The 11096-nt window shown below is 59.7% G+C and overlaps 2 protein-coding genes across 5 annotated transcripts in view; one reads left to right on the top strand and one right to left on the bottom strand.

Annotated features, from left to right (window-relative positions):
• Positions 1-3339: 3339 nt before the first annotated feature.
• Positions 3340-10282, top strand: LOC111092516. Of its 3 annotated transcripts, none has more exons than XM_038576073.1 (3): positions 3340-3400; positions 4025-4222; positions 4549-10282. In XM_038576073.1, exon 3 carries the CDS (start codon positions 8273-8275, stop codon positions 9218-9220), a length of 948 nt encoding a protein of 315 aa, XP_038432001.1. In that variant the 5' UTR covers positions 3340-3400; positions 4025-4222; positions 4549-8272; the 3' UTR covers positions 9221-10282. The 3 variants fall into 3 exon arrangements, with proteins under 3 accessions (XP_038432001.1, XP_038432002.1, XP_038432000.1); XM_038576074.1 differs by lacking the exon at positions 3340-3400 and having other exon boundaries at positions 3719-4222; positions 4549-5562; positions 5879-10282; XM_038576072.1 differs by lacking the exon at positions 3340-3400 and having other exon boundaries at positions 3719-4222.
• Positions 6230-11096, bottom strand: part of STAMBPL1 (STAM binding protein like 1) — a 28320-nt gene continuing 23453 nt past the window's right edge. For both annotated transcript variants that reach the window (XM_038576071.1, XM_038576070.1), the window contains exons 8-11: positions 10777-10914; positions 8166-8278; positions 7239-7338; positions 6230-6554 (exon numbers count right to left, since the gene is read on the bottom strand). In XM_038576071.1, coding sequence (XP_038431999.1) covers positions 6498-6554; positions 7239-7338; positions 8166-8278; positions 10777-10914 — 408 coding nt within the window. In that variant the 3' untranslated portion in view covers positions 6230-6497. The remainder of the gene's footprint in view (positions 6555-7238; positions 7339-8165; positions 8279-10776; positions 10915-11096) is intronic.

The raw sequence follows: 11096 nt of genomic DNA, 5'->3' as shown, positions 1-11096 counted from the left end.
ACGTGCGCTTCAGGCACCTGACCCACCGAACGTGGCGGATCGGGCCCGGCAGCCGGGGGGTGCTCAGCACTCGACAGTGGCCTCCGGGTGGGCAAAGCCCCCTGACTCCAGCCTGTCTTACAGAGCGGAGCGTTGGCGAGCCCGTGGCTTACGGAATACTGCGAAGTGAAAGACAGGACGGCTGCGCGGGTCCCAAACAGTGGGACGAGCGTTGGCTGCTGGCCCTGGGGGCCGTGTCCCCGCGCAGCCTCAGCAGACAGCCAGGTTCAAACCCAGAGTACAGTCTCTACCGCATGCCCCTTGCTTCTACATCATCATAAAGTCGAAAAATCTTAAGCCATGGTACTGAAAGTAGGACTTTACGTCTTTCAGGGAAACAGATTCTCAAAAAAGCAGGACACGCTGCTGTGAAAGCTCATCGGTTCCTTTCTCCCGATCAACGTCTGTTTGAATAAGTGGCTACAGACACACATCAGAAGGGCCGGGATGGGAAAGCCAACGGGCCCCCCGAGGACCCCTGGTGCCATGACCACACTAGGGCCTTAGACGTCCCCTCCTCATCCGTTCTTCAGAACGATGTGGGCACGCGCTCACCCTGCCCATTGTACGGATGAGGAAACCAAGTGCTCCCGTGACATCATCACATAGCGGAGCCATCACCTTCACCTTCTCTTCTACCCGCTCTGCCCGAGAGGTCTAAAGACGCGCGGAAACACCTTCTGTACCTGTGAGGGCCTCCTGTGTGTGAGAGTCTTGGGGGGTGGGGTCTCTGTCGAATGCAGCATCTTCCTTCAGAGATTTACCCAAGATTTAATGCCTGTTTGACCCAGAAAATCCAAGCTTTCCGTGGTCTTCTCTGGCCTGGTAGCTTGAGCTAATTAACACCAATCCTAGAACAGTGGGAGTTGGCAGGTGCGGGATACGGGCCCAGCCCTCTATAGGACGCCCTCGTTTTATCCTGAAGCGACCCTATGGAGGTGGTTTTCTTACTGCCTTTTGCTGGGTGGAGTGACTGAGACCGTGGGTGGACCTACCGCTACCATATCCTACAGGCAGAGAGGGGCCCCTGGACCTTGGTTCCAGGCCCAACTCTAAGCCACTGGGCCAGCATCCCCAGGCATAGGCCTCGCAGGGCAGCTTCGGCGGAGGCACACTGGAAGCGGGCAGTTCCTGGATCATAGCCGAAGCCTGCTGAGCTAGAGTCCCTGGCGCCGATCAGATCACTCGGATGCTCCTTTTGCACGTCAGAGTTTGAGAACCACCGTCCCATGTGGTGTCCCGTGTGGCGATTGAGGCTCCTCAATCGAGCCGGGGAACCAGGACCGTTCAGCAAATGGGCATCCGTGAAGTGGTCCTTCCCCGTGTGAGCGCTCCCAATTTAGATCTCCGCTTACCAGGCGAGGGCTCTCCAGACCTACTAGGACAGAAGCTGGGGCTTTAGTGCGGATACCTGCGGCCAGGAGGCTTCTGGAACTCAGGCAGAGATCACCGACCACTCCCGTCGTCTCTGCAAGGTTCACCCAGGTACAACCAATCTGCGGCGCCAGGGCACTTTGCATCCACCACCGGAGGATGCGAGCTCTTGGGTGCAGGATTGAGACCACGGCCAGAGGCAACGAGCGGGGGAACCAGGACCATTCAGCAAACGGGCGTCCGTGAAGTGGTCCTTCCGTGTGAGCGCTCAGCTTTAGGGCCTGAGCGCTTGGCTCAGTCTTAAGTCAACACCTCTTCCCGAGTCTGCAGGACGTCCAGTGCGCTGAAGGGCTGGGCGGGTGGCACAGTCTTGCGGACGAGCCCCTTAGGACACACGACCAGGTGTATACCTGGCTGCTTCTCGAATCCCCTTCCTCTCCTAATAATAAGTAACGAGACTTTCAAACCCTTCTGGGACCACAGATCACCCCCATGACAGGCTCACGAGAGCATCTTCCCGGGCTTTGCGACACACAGCGGCCTGGCTGCAGGGAGGGAGGAGGCCGGCGGAGCCAACACGCATGGGCCCACCAGGAGCCTCCGCTGCACCTGCGCTTCTTCAAGGAGACAAGGAGGGGAGGAGGAGGAGGAGGAGGAGGAGGAGCAGGAGGAGCAGGAGAAAGAAGAGGAGGAAGAGGAGGAGGAGCAGGAAAAGGAGGAAAAGGAAAGCGGAAGAGGAGCAGAAGGAGGAAGAAGAGAAGAAAGGAGGAGGAGGACAAGGAGGAGGAAGAGGAGAAGGAAGAGGAGCAGCAGCAGGAGGGGGAGGAGGAGGCGGGAGTGGGGCGGCCGTGGCTGCGGCTGTTCCCCGTCAGAGCAGGACAACCGGACGCGCGGTCCCGCCATCCCCGGGGACCAGGGTGACCCAGGGGCTGCCCCGAGGGCACCTCCTCAGGGAGGACGAGGCCAGAGGACACGGTCCGGAAAGGGCAGGCTGCACCCGCTGTGAGGGCCCCGGGCTCGGGGTGGGGGTCGGGGGGGGGGCAGCCCCGGGAAGGAGGGAGGAGGAGCCCCCGGGAGCGGAGGGGGGAGGGAGGAGGGGGCGGGGAGGCTGGGTGTGGTGGGTGTTGCCCTCCCCGCCCCTCCCCCCGCCCGGAGCGCACAGCCCCCTGGGAGGTGCGGGCCCGCAGAGGCCTCGGGCCGGGGAGGCCGGGCCGCGGGTCGGTGCCGGGAGCGCGGCCCGTGGGGTCGAGTCGCGGGCGGGCGTCCCCGGGACGGGCATCCTCCCGCTCAGCCGTTCTAGAACGTTCTCGAGGTGACGTCGCGGCCTCGGAGGCGCGGGGTCGGACGCCGGATCCTCAGAGGCCGCGGCCCCGCGTGAGCCCGGCGCGCCCGGAAGTGCTGAGGAGCCGCGCAGGCTGCCCCGGGGCCCCGCCCCCCGCCCCCGCGGCCGGAAGGAAGAGCCGGAGGAGCCGGAAGAGCCTTGGCCCGCGACCCCGCGACCTTCCTCCCGGCGGGACGGCTCCTCAGCGAGGGCTGGGGCGGCTGGCGGCCGGGGCCTCGGGTCGGCGTCGCGTCAGGCGGTGTGGACGGAGGCCCGGGCGGCGCGGGGGGCCGCGGGGACGGCGCGGGCACGGACTGCGGGGACGGACAGCGGCCGCCGTGACCCAGGAGGACGCCGGGCCGGGGGGGGGGGGGGGGGGCGCCCGCGCCGCCGCCACGTGCGCACACCCCAGGTCACCGACGGGACGGGCTGCCGCGGCCGAGGGGCCTCCCCTCCCCGCCGGGCCCGACCGCGGGGTCACGCCCAGGACCGGGGCGCGTCGGAGGCCGGGACACCGCGGAGCGGACGGCTGAGGCGGCGGGCGCAACGGGGGAGGCCCGGCCGCGAGCAGCCCCGTGGCAGCAGCTCCCGACACCCCTTGAGGCAGGGAAGGCGCCGCCGCCTCAGTCCCGCCGCGTGTCCCGGGCGAGGCCGCTGGGGGGTGAGGTGCGCCGGGCACAGACGCCTCCCGCCCCGCCCCGCCCCGCCCCGCCCCGCCCCGCCCCGCCGCGCCGTCGGCCTTGCCCCCGCACAGAAGTCCGCACGCCCCGCGAGCCGGGGTGACGGCCCCTCCGGGCCCCGGGGACCCAGGCGAGTACCGCCCGGGCGGCGGAGCGGGCGACCCCCCTGACGCGGACACGTGCCTCCGCGGAGTCCGAAGGGCCCTGGGGCCGGACCACGGCCAGGGATTGGCCGCAGGCGCGCTCGGTGCGGGGTGCGCGGGGTCCGCGGGGCTCACCTCCCGGGCCGGCCCGCCCTCGCCCTCGCCCTCGCCCTCGCCCTCGCGCGGCCCCGGCTGCGCCCGGATTCTGGCACCTTCCTCGCTAAATAGGGAAACTCTCCCCCCCCTGGATTCTCGCCACCACCTCCACTTCGTTAGCTTCTCCCTGATTATTCAAGCATACACAGGAATATGGGCTTTATGAAGTCCTTTTAATTATAAAAACAGTATAAAATTAAAATCATACGGATAAAACATAAATATAAAATATATGGGTTTAAAGATTTGCCCCCCCCCCAAAAAAAAAAAAAACCTTTCTCTTTTGAGAGATTTTTTTTCTTGGCAACCAGTACCTAGTATGAGTTCCTGAACTGGTGACTGTTGGGATCCTACCTTCTCCGTGGGTAAGCCCGTTAATCCACTTGAAGGCACTTCAGCACCAGATCACGGGGAAGAGAGTAACAGCTTCCACATTCTCACCGACGTGTGATCGTGGGCTTTCCGGGCGTGTACAACAGCACTTCCATAAAGCGTGACAAACGGATAAGGTATTTGCTTGTTGGCACCTGCCTTGTGATGTGGGTGCCTGTACGCCCCCCCCCCCCATTCCACATGTTGAAATCCAGTCCCCAGTGTGACGGAGTGTGGAGGTGGGGCCTTCCGGCCTATTGCACCACGAGGGGGGATCCCTGATGGTGGGATTAGTGTCCTTCTCTGGGGAGACGAGCTTTCTCTACCTCATGAGAATGTGGCCGTCTGTAAACCCGGCAGCCAGCCCCCACGCAGCCCCCAAATGTGCCAGCCTGACCCTAGGCCCCCAGAACTGTGGGAAACGACCTGTCGTCTCAGCGCCCATGTCTGGTGTTTTGATCAGGGCAACCCACTGGGATACGCCTTCCCTCACTGAGGAGTCTCCTTGGACGTGAGTGTGATGAATCTCTGGGACCCCTGATGCAGCCGTCCCCAAGGAGCACAGACGCTAGAAGAGGAGGCACATTCCTTGAAGGAGACTCTGCTGTCTTTGGAACAGAGAACACAGCAGGTGCCTCTATGAGGAACACGGAGCCGCATGTTCCCTCCCTTCCTCGATCAACGCCAAGCACACGACGTTTCTCAAGCATCCTCTGGACAGGAAACGTTCTCTCGCAATGTGATCCCGTCACAACATGCCAGGCATGTGACATGCTCTCCACGTTTTTGGGTCACCATGGCTGGTTTCCCAACCATGACCCCAGGCCTGGTCCCCACAGTTGTGATAGCACAGCTTCCATCATGACCTGCGTGTCCACAGCGTGGAACGAGGTTGGGGGAGGCCCAGAACCAGCCACGGGAGCGGCAACAGCATCCAGGAGCCGCTGCAGGAGCGGAGAATGACCACGGACGCCCTGTCCTGCTGTCCTGCGAGGGCCAAGGCCCGCAGGGAAGAGGGTGACCCCTGCCTGGCAACCAAGAGAGTCCTTTCCAGAAAACCAGCAGCACCTTCAGCAAATATTTACGAGGTGCTGTGTGTGGCCGCTGCACTGCCGCGATACACTACCACCGCTGAGTGGTGCAGACGACAGAAACCGGTTTTCTCACCGTTCTGAAGGCTGGAAGTCTGAGATCAAGGGTCTGGTTTCTTTGGAAGCATCTTGCCTCAGGAGGGGGCGTCCTCTGCCCGTGTCCGCCCGGTCGGCCCTCTCTCACAGGACACCTGTCACATTGGGTCAGGGCCCGGTGGCCTCAGTTGACCTGAATCACCTCTTTAATCGTCCCACCTCCGATGCGGTCACATTCTGTCCCCCGCGGTCACCACTCCTAGGTTTTTCCTACTCCTCCAACGTGCCAACATAGTACACAAACCTCCCGTTCTTCTGTTTGATCAAAAAATCCATATTTTTTGATCCAGGTAAACGCTTTTATTATCCAGACACGGGTCACAAGTCCCCACCCACGCCTTGATAAAACCTAACGTCGTATTTATGTTCCCTTATTCGGCTTGAACGTATTTTTCTGTAGTCCCCATGCCCTGCTTCGTAGACAGACCCTTTCCACTGCAGGTGCACCTTTCAAATCTGTTAATCATTTGGGCTGCGAGGTAGGAGCTCCTTCTCTCGCTTCATTTCTTCTCCCTGTCACCCCGACTCTCACGGCAACAGGCCGTACGCTCTTATCTGAGCTTTTTGAATCCTCCTCTCAGGCGTCTCTGCTTCTCGTCTCAGCAGGTTAAGGCATCACGTGCTACCCCAGGCGTCTGGCACCTGCTTCCTGAGCAGAGGCTTGCTCTTCTGCTCCGTCCCCTGGGGTCCACCACAGATGCAGCTCCGAGCCGGACCTGCCCGACACTCAACGCAGGACGTCCCCATTGGCTGCAGCCGCGTTTCCTCTCACAGGTGGAAACGGCTCATCTTCGACCTCAGGGAAGGGTGGCAGAAACAGAGGGCTGGGCTTGGAGACCGCCTGGCACTCAGAACTTCTTGTTTAGAATCATGTTTTATAGGAACGAGGGGAAAACTAAATTCAGGGAAGCATCAAAAGCCCTGAAGACGTGCACAGACATTTCTAGGACTAACAGACACACTGTTTGCAGCATCGTTTATTGTGTGGTCATGGAATTGGCGCGTTCACAGTTACTGAAGTTCACACCACTGTGATCGCCCTGCAGACAGAGCAACCTGAAAGGAAAAACTTCAAAATGCGCAAGAACAATAAATATCAAACGTTCTGATCTAAAATGTATAAATATAAAATATCAGTCATTTCAGGAAACGTCTTAAGAAAATCCCGCAACCTCAGGTCCAGGGACCGGTGTCCGGCGTCAATGGTGCTCGTCTTCAGAACACATCACCTTAGATCCAGCATGGTTATTTTTATGTCTTTTATCAACACATGTTTGCAGACCTAGGAAAAAAAATAATTGGTTTTACGTCAGAATGTTTAACATGATTCTCTGCAGAAAGGGAATATGAATTTCCTAATTTAAAATGTTCCTAATTTTTGAAAATGTTTCCGATCAGAACAAATAAAATGGTGTTCATTCACTTCCAACAAACACACACATACAGAGGTTGCCAAGTAACTGTCATTTTAGGTAGATTCTGACTTTAATGTTTCTGTGATGTTACGGCTGGAGAAGCACCACGTGAGCAGTTAGAAAAGATATAGTCGGGTGTCCCTCTGGGGCTGTAGGAAGCCAGCCCAGACGTGTGGTTGCAGTTTTCACTGTTACGGAAACATTAATCTGTCCACACGGAGCAGAAGGATCCATGGGACAGTCATCTCATTTTCTTTAATCGTTTCCTCCCGGGGTCTGAGGAAACTAGCTTGTGAAGCGTCAGGACGATACATAAATGGAAAGGGGGCTCGTGCATGACTGACCGGCCGCAGGGATACTGGTGTTGCACGTGCAGTAATAGGGCAAGAAATCGGGAGTAACTACAAAGACCGATGACCTCTCAGGGTCAGGAAGCTCCAGGCGAAGCAGTGCAGCGTTTTAGGCCGTAGCGCACCCTCCCCGAATCCGTAAGGACAATAAATGAAGAGGTGAAAAGTAAGTGTGAACAACAGCCAGCACAGTGTACTCACGCTGAACAGCCTGGGGTCCTTGGTGTGTGGGTGAAAGCCCTTCTTTTTACAAGCGGAGACCTCAAGCATGCCGGCGTTGGTGAGCCTGAAAATGCCAGTGCTGTTTCCGGGTGCAAACAAAAGGGACAAAGTCAGAGATCGTTGGGCTGCGGGGGGCGGAGTCATAGGCAAGTCCCACGGCCAGCACAGACCCCCACGCGGGGTGGGTCCCACGACCCTGAGGTCATGACCTTAGCTGAAAGCGCGAGTGGGGCGCTTCACCACCTTAGCCACCTGCGTGCCCTCACAGTGGTCTTTCAGGCCGACTTTACCACAGGGGTGCAGATGGGGAGTCCCCGGGGGCTGACACCAGCTGCAGGCGCCCACTGGGCCTCAGGGTGGGGGCCGCGGACCCGAACTGTCCCGTGAGGCCGGAGAGGAAGCAGGCCCCGTGGGAGGAGACCCCAGGCGGCACCTACAGCTCCTGTTTGTAATCATGCGCACGCCGTTCAAAGCAGCAGCACCTGCGTGAGTGGCGGCGGCTGCCAGACCTGGGCGTAGCTCTCCTCGCCGACCCCCTGCAGCGGCTCCTTCCCACCCCTCCCGACGGGCGGGCCCGAGGGGCCTGGGGCTCCAGGGGCAGGTGTCCTGCTGGCCTCGCGCATGCGGGGCCGCAGCCAAGGTTCCACCCGGAGTTGTCCAACTCCTCGGCTCATAATCTGTGCCTAGCGGTCACTGTCTCCAACCCCGTGGACAGGCTCTGGAGGTCACGAGCTAAGGCTGGGAAATAACCCCGTTTATGCAGCTGGCGATCACGCTCCCAGGAGCCCCGGGCATTCTGCGGAAAGGACCTTAAGTGACACCAAGCCTGCAGAGCCGCAGGTGGGGGCGGAGACCCTGCGTCCCCAGCCGAGAGCCCACGCCCCCTCAGGCGCGGCCAGCACTTACTCCTTGTGCTTCGGGGAGCAGACGACGGCAATCGCCTCGGGCAGCATGAGCTGGTAGGAGCAGTGGGTGTGCAGGTCCACGCTGGACAAGAAGGCAGTCTGCGTAGGATGCGTCTGCCAACAGGAAAGAGGAGGGCCTTACCGGGTCGTCGTCGCGGCCCAGGCCACACCGCCCTGCAAGAAGTCTCCAGGGACCAGCCTGTCCTTCTTGACTGTCACTCATCAAATCGGACTTTTACAAACGCTTCGCGCCCCCGTGGAACGACCACGATCGGGGAGGGGGGCCCTGGCTCGTGCCCGCGTGCTTCCTGCTTACTAGGGAGGCCAGGTCGCCACGCCAGGAGCCGGGGGAGTCGCCCCAGCACCCCGTCTCCCACAGGGGCCCGGCGCCTCGGGGTCAGTTGCCCGTCCTCACACAGCCGCTCAGCGGCACAGCTGGGGTCGAAACCCAGAGCGACTGTTGGCAAACCCGCGGCCGCGAGAGGAAGGCCTTTCGCGGGGTTACCACGCCGCACTGCGCGCCGTCCGTGGGCCGTCATTCCCTACAAGCAGGAGAGCAGAAGCCTCCGGGTGCCTGGAGACGGTCGGGGCTCATCCCCCCGGCAAGTGCACACTTGCACGGTGACAAGGACGGGGTCTGCATTGGGAAGTGTACCTTCCAGCTTTGGGGCCATATGCAGACTTGTGCTTCCAAGACACGGATTGGAGGCTCACACGAGTGTGAAACGCACGTGCACCCATCATGATCTTAGAATTCACAGTCAGCCCCAATTACTCTTGAAAAAGGAAAGGGACCCGTTTAATCAGGAAACCTGGGTCCCAGCAAGCAGTGTCTGGGTCCTGCGCCCGTCGCTCACTGGCTGTGTGACGCTGAGAAGGCCACTTAACCCCACATGCCCATTTCCTGGGCTGCTCAAAGACAGTATTTCCTCATCAGGTCGCTGCGTTAAAATTAAATGTGGTCATCCACGTAAAATCCTCAGGACAGTGCCTAACACAGAAAGGAACCAAAATCGTCCGCTGCATCTGTTACTGTCTTTGCTGCCATTATTTTAATATTGTCTTGGTCTACAAAGACACAGGCCAACTGAGGACCGGGATTATCCCACCTTTTCTAACCCAGAGCATTCGTGAGACTGAGGACGAGGGTCTGCCCGCCTGCTGACCTGTGCAAACCCGCTGTCACCACGTGAGCCATCTATGCCAGCAGGGGTGGGGGTACAAACTGCCCAGAGGTCTCCAGGGCTCCGGGCGGCAGCGAGCGACTGTCGGACACACAATGCCCGGCGGCCCCGGGGCTCGCAGACTGAATGTGCACGGCACATGCCCAAGCCCCTTCTTTCTGCCAGGAGCAGTCACGTGCACCCCAGAATAACCGCTCCTCCGTGGAGAGCGATGCAGCCGCCACCCCGACGGATAGAAGGACCAAGGCATGGCCCTGCCCTGGACGCTGATGGCCGCAGGTGCCACTGGCTGCGATGGCGGGCCAGGCTCTGAGCAGGTCACCCCACATGTTATCTCATTCGACTCTTAGACACGAGGAAAGTGCTGTGTTCACCTAGGAATCGTGCCACGGAATTCACGGACTCCTCTCCTCTAACACAGGCCGGGGTAAGCTGGTTACCGTGACGGCTGCTCTGTGGATGGTGACACAGATGCATGGATCGCTTACCTAACGGGCCCACGTTCCTGTAATGAATTCTGAGCAGAGTTGAGATCTGAACGTGGGTGTTTTCATTCATAAGCCCTTTCGGGGTGCCTGGGGGGCTCCGTGGCTGAGCGTCTGCCTTCAGCTCAGGGCGTGACCCCGGGGGCCTGGGATCGAGTCCCATATCGGGCTCCCTGCAGGGAGCCTGCTTCTCCCTCTGCCTGGGTCTCTCATGAATGAATAAGTCTTTAAAAAAAAAATTCATAAGCTCTTTCTCACGCCTACGATGGCCTGGTAGGTGCTGGAACCCAGGATTGCTCCACCGCGGCTGTTTACACAGTGGTACCTTCCTCCCTGGCCTGCGGGGGAGAAGCAGAAGGATGAATGGCCCCTGTTTGATATATAAAAACATTTGCTTAAAAGAAACTTTTTCCGGGGCACCTGGGAGGCTCCGTGGGGGGAGCGTCTGCCTTCAGCTCAGGTCGTGATCTCAGGTCCTGGGATTGAGTCCCGCATGGGCTCCCTGCCGCGTGGGGAGACTGCTCCTCCCTCTGCTTCTCTTTCTCATGAATAAATTAATAAAATACCAAAAAAAATGTTTTGGAAGTTCTCTTAGAACAACGCACTGTTGGCCCACGACAAAGAGAAAGAGAATATCAATACGTGTCTCATCAAGTCCGTTAAAAACCTGACGTGGTCCCCGTCAGGCCACATAAAATCATCGAAGGGGGTCACCCAATTTCTGTTTCTCTGTCTCGACACTGGACGGTGAGGGAAAAGAGCAGAGCAGAGCACTGCTCAATCGGACTTGGCAGCAGACCCAGCCCGACGCCGTGGAGACACTCATGGTGCTTGAAACCCAGAAAGAAGAAACGATTCCAAGGAAGCTCCATTTCCTCGAGGAACGCGGCCCCCGCCCCCCCACACCCGTGGAAAAGACACCGAACCCCGAGGCCCCACGTACATGGATCCAGCCCAGCGTGAGGAGGCCGTGTTGGTCCTGCACGCCGAATAGTTCCTCCACGTTCTCCACATCGCAGTAGTCCGGCCCCGCAGACTGCTTTGGCACGATCACATGCGTGATGGTGAATTCATTGTGCATCTGAAAAACAAGTAGCGGAAAGAATAACCAGCATCTGAGAGGGAAAAACGGCAAGACCCCGCAGGCTGAGCTGGAAGCAGGGCGTTTCACGGCGAGACGAGAGACGACCCGCAGCCCGCAGCCCCCCGCCGCGGACCCTGAGAGCCTCACACGTCACAGTGGCTGACCTGCCAGAAGCCTGG

The sequence above is a fragment of the Canis lupus genome, chromosome 26 (genome assembly GCF_011100685.1).
Source record: "Canis lupus familiaris isolate Mischka breed German Shepherd chromosome 26, alternate assembly UU_Cfam_GSD_1.0, whole genome shotgun sequence".
In the NCBI taxonomy this organism is placed as follows: Eukaryota; Metazoa; Chordata; class Mammalia; order Carnivora; family Canidae; genus Canis; species Canis lupus.
Note: the sequence above shows the minus strand (reverse complement) of the source record. Positions and strands in the feature narration are given on the sequence as shown.

What these genes read in the sequence shown, in the direction of transcription:
- LOC111092516 (XM_038576073.1), top strand. Translation starts at nt 8,273, where the DNA reads ATGCGTCTGCCAACAGGAAAGAGGAGGGCCTTACCGGGTCGTCGTCGC.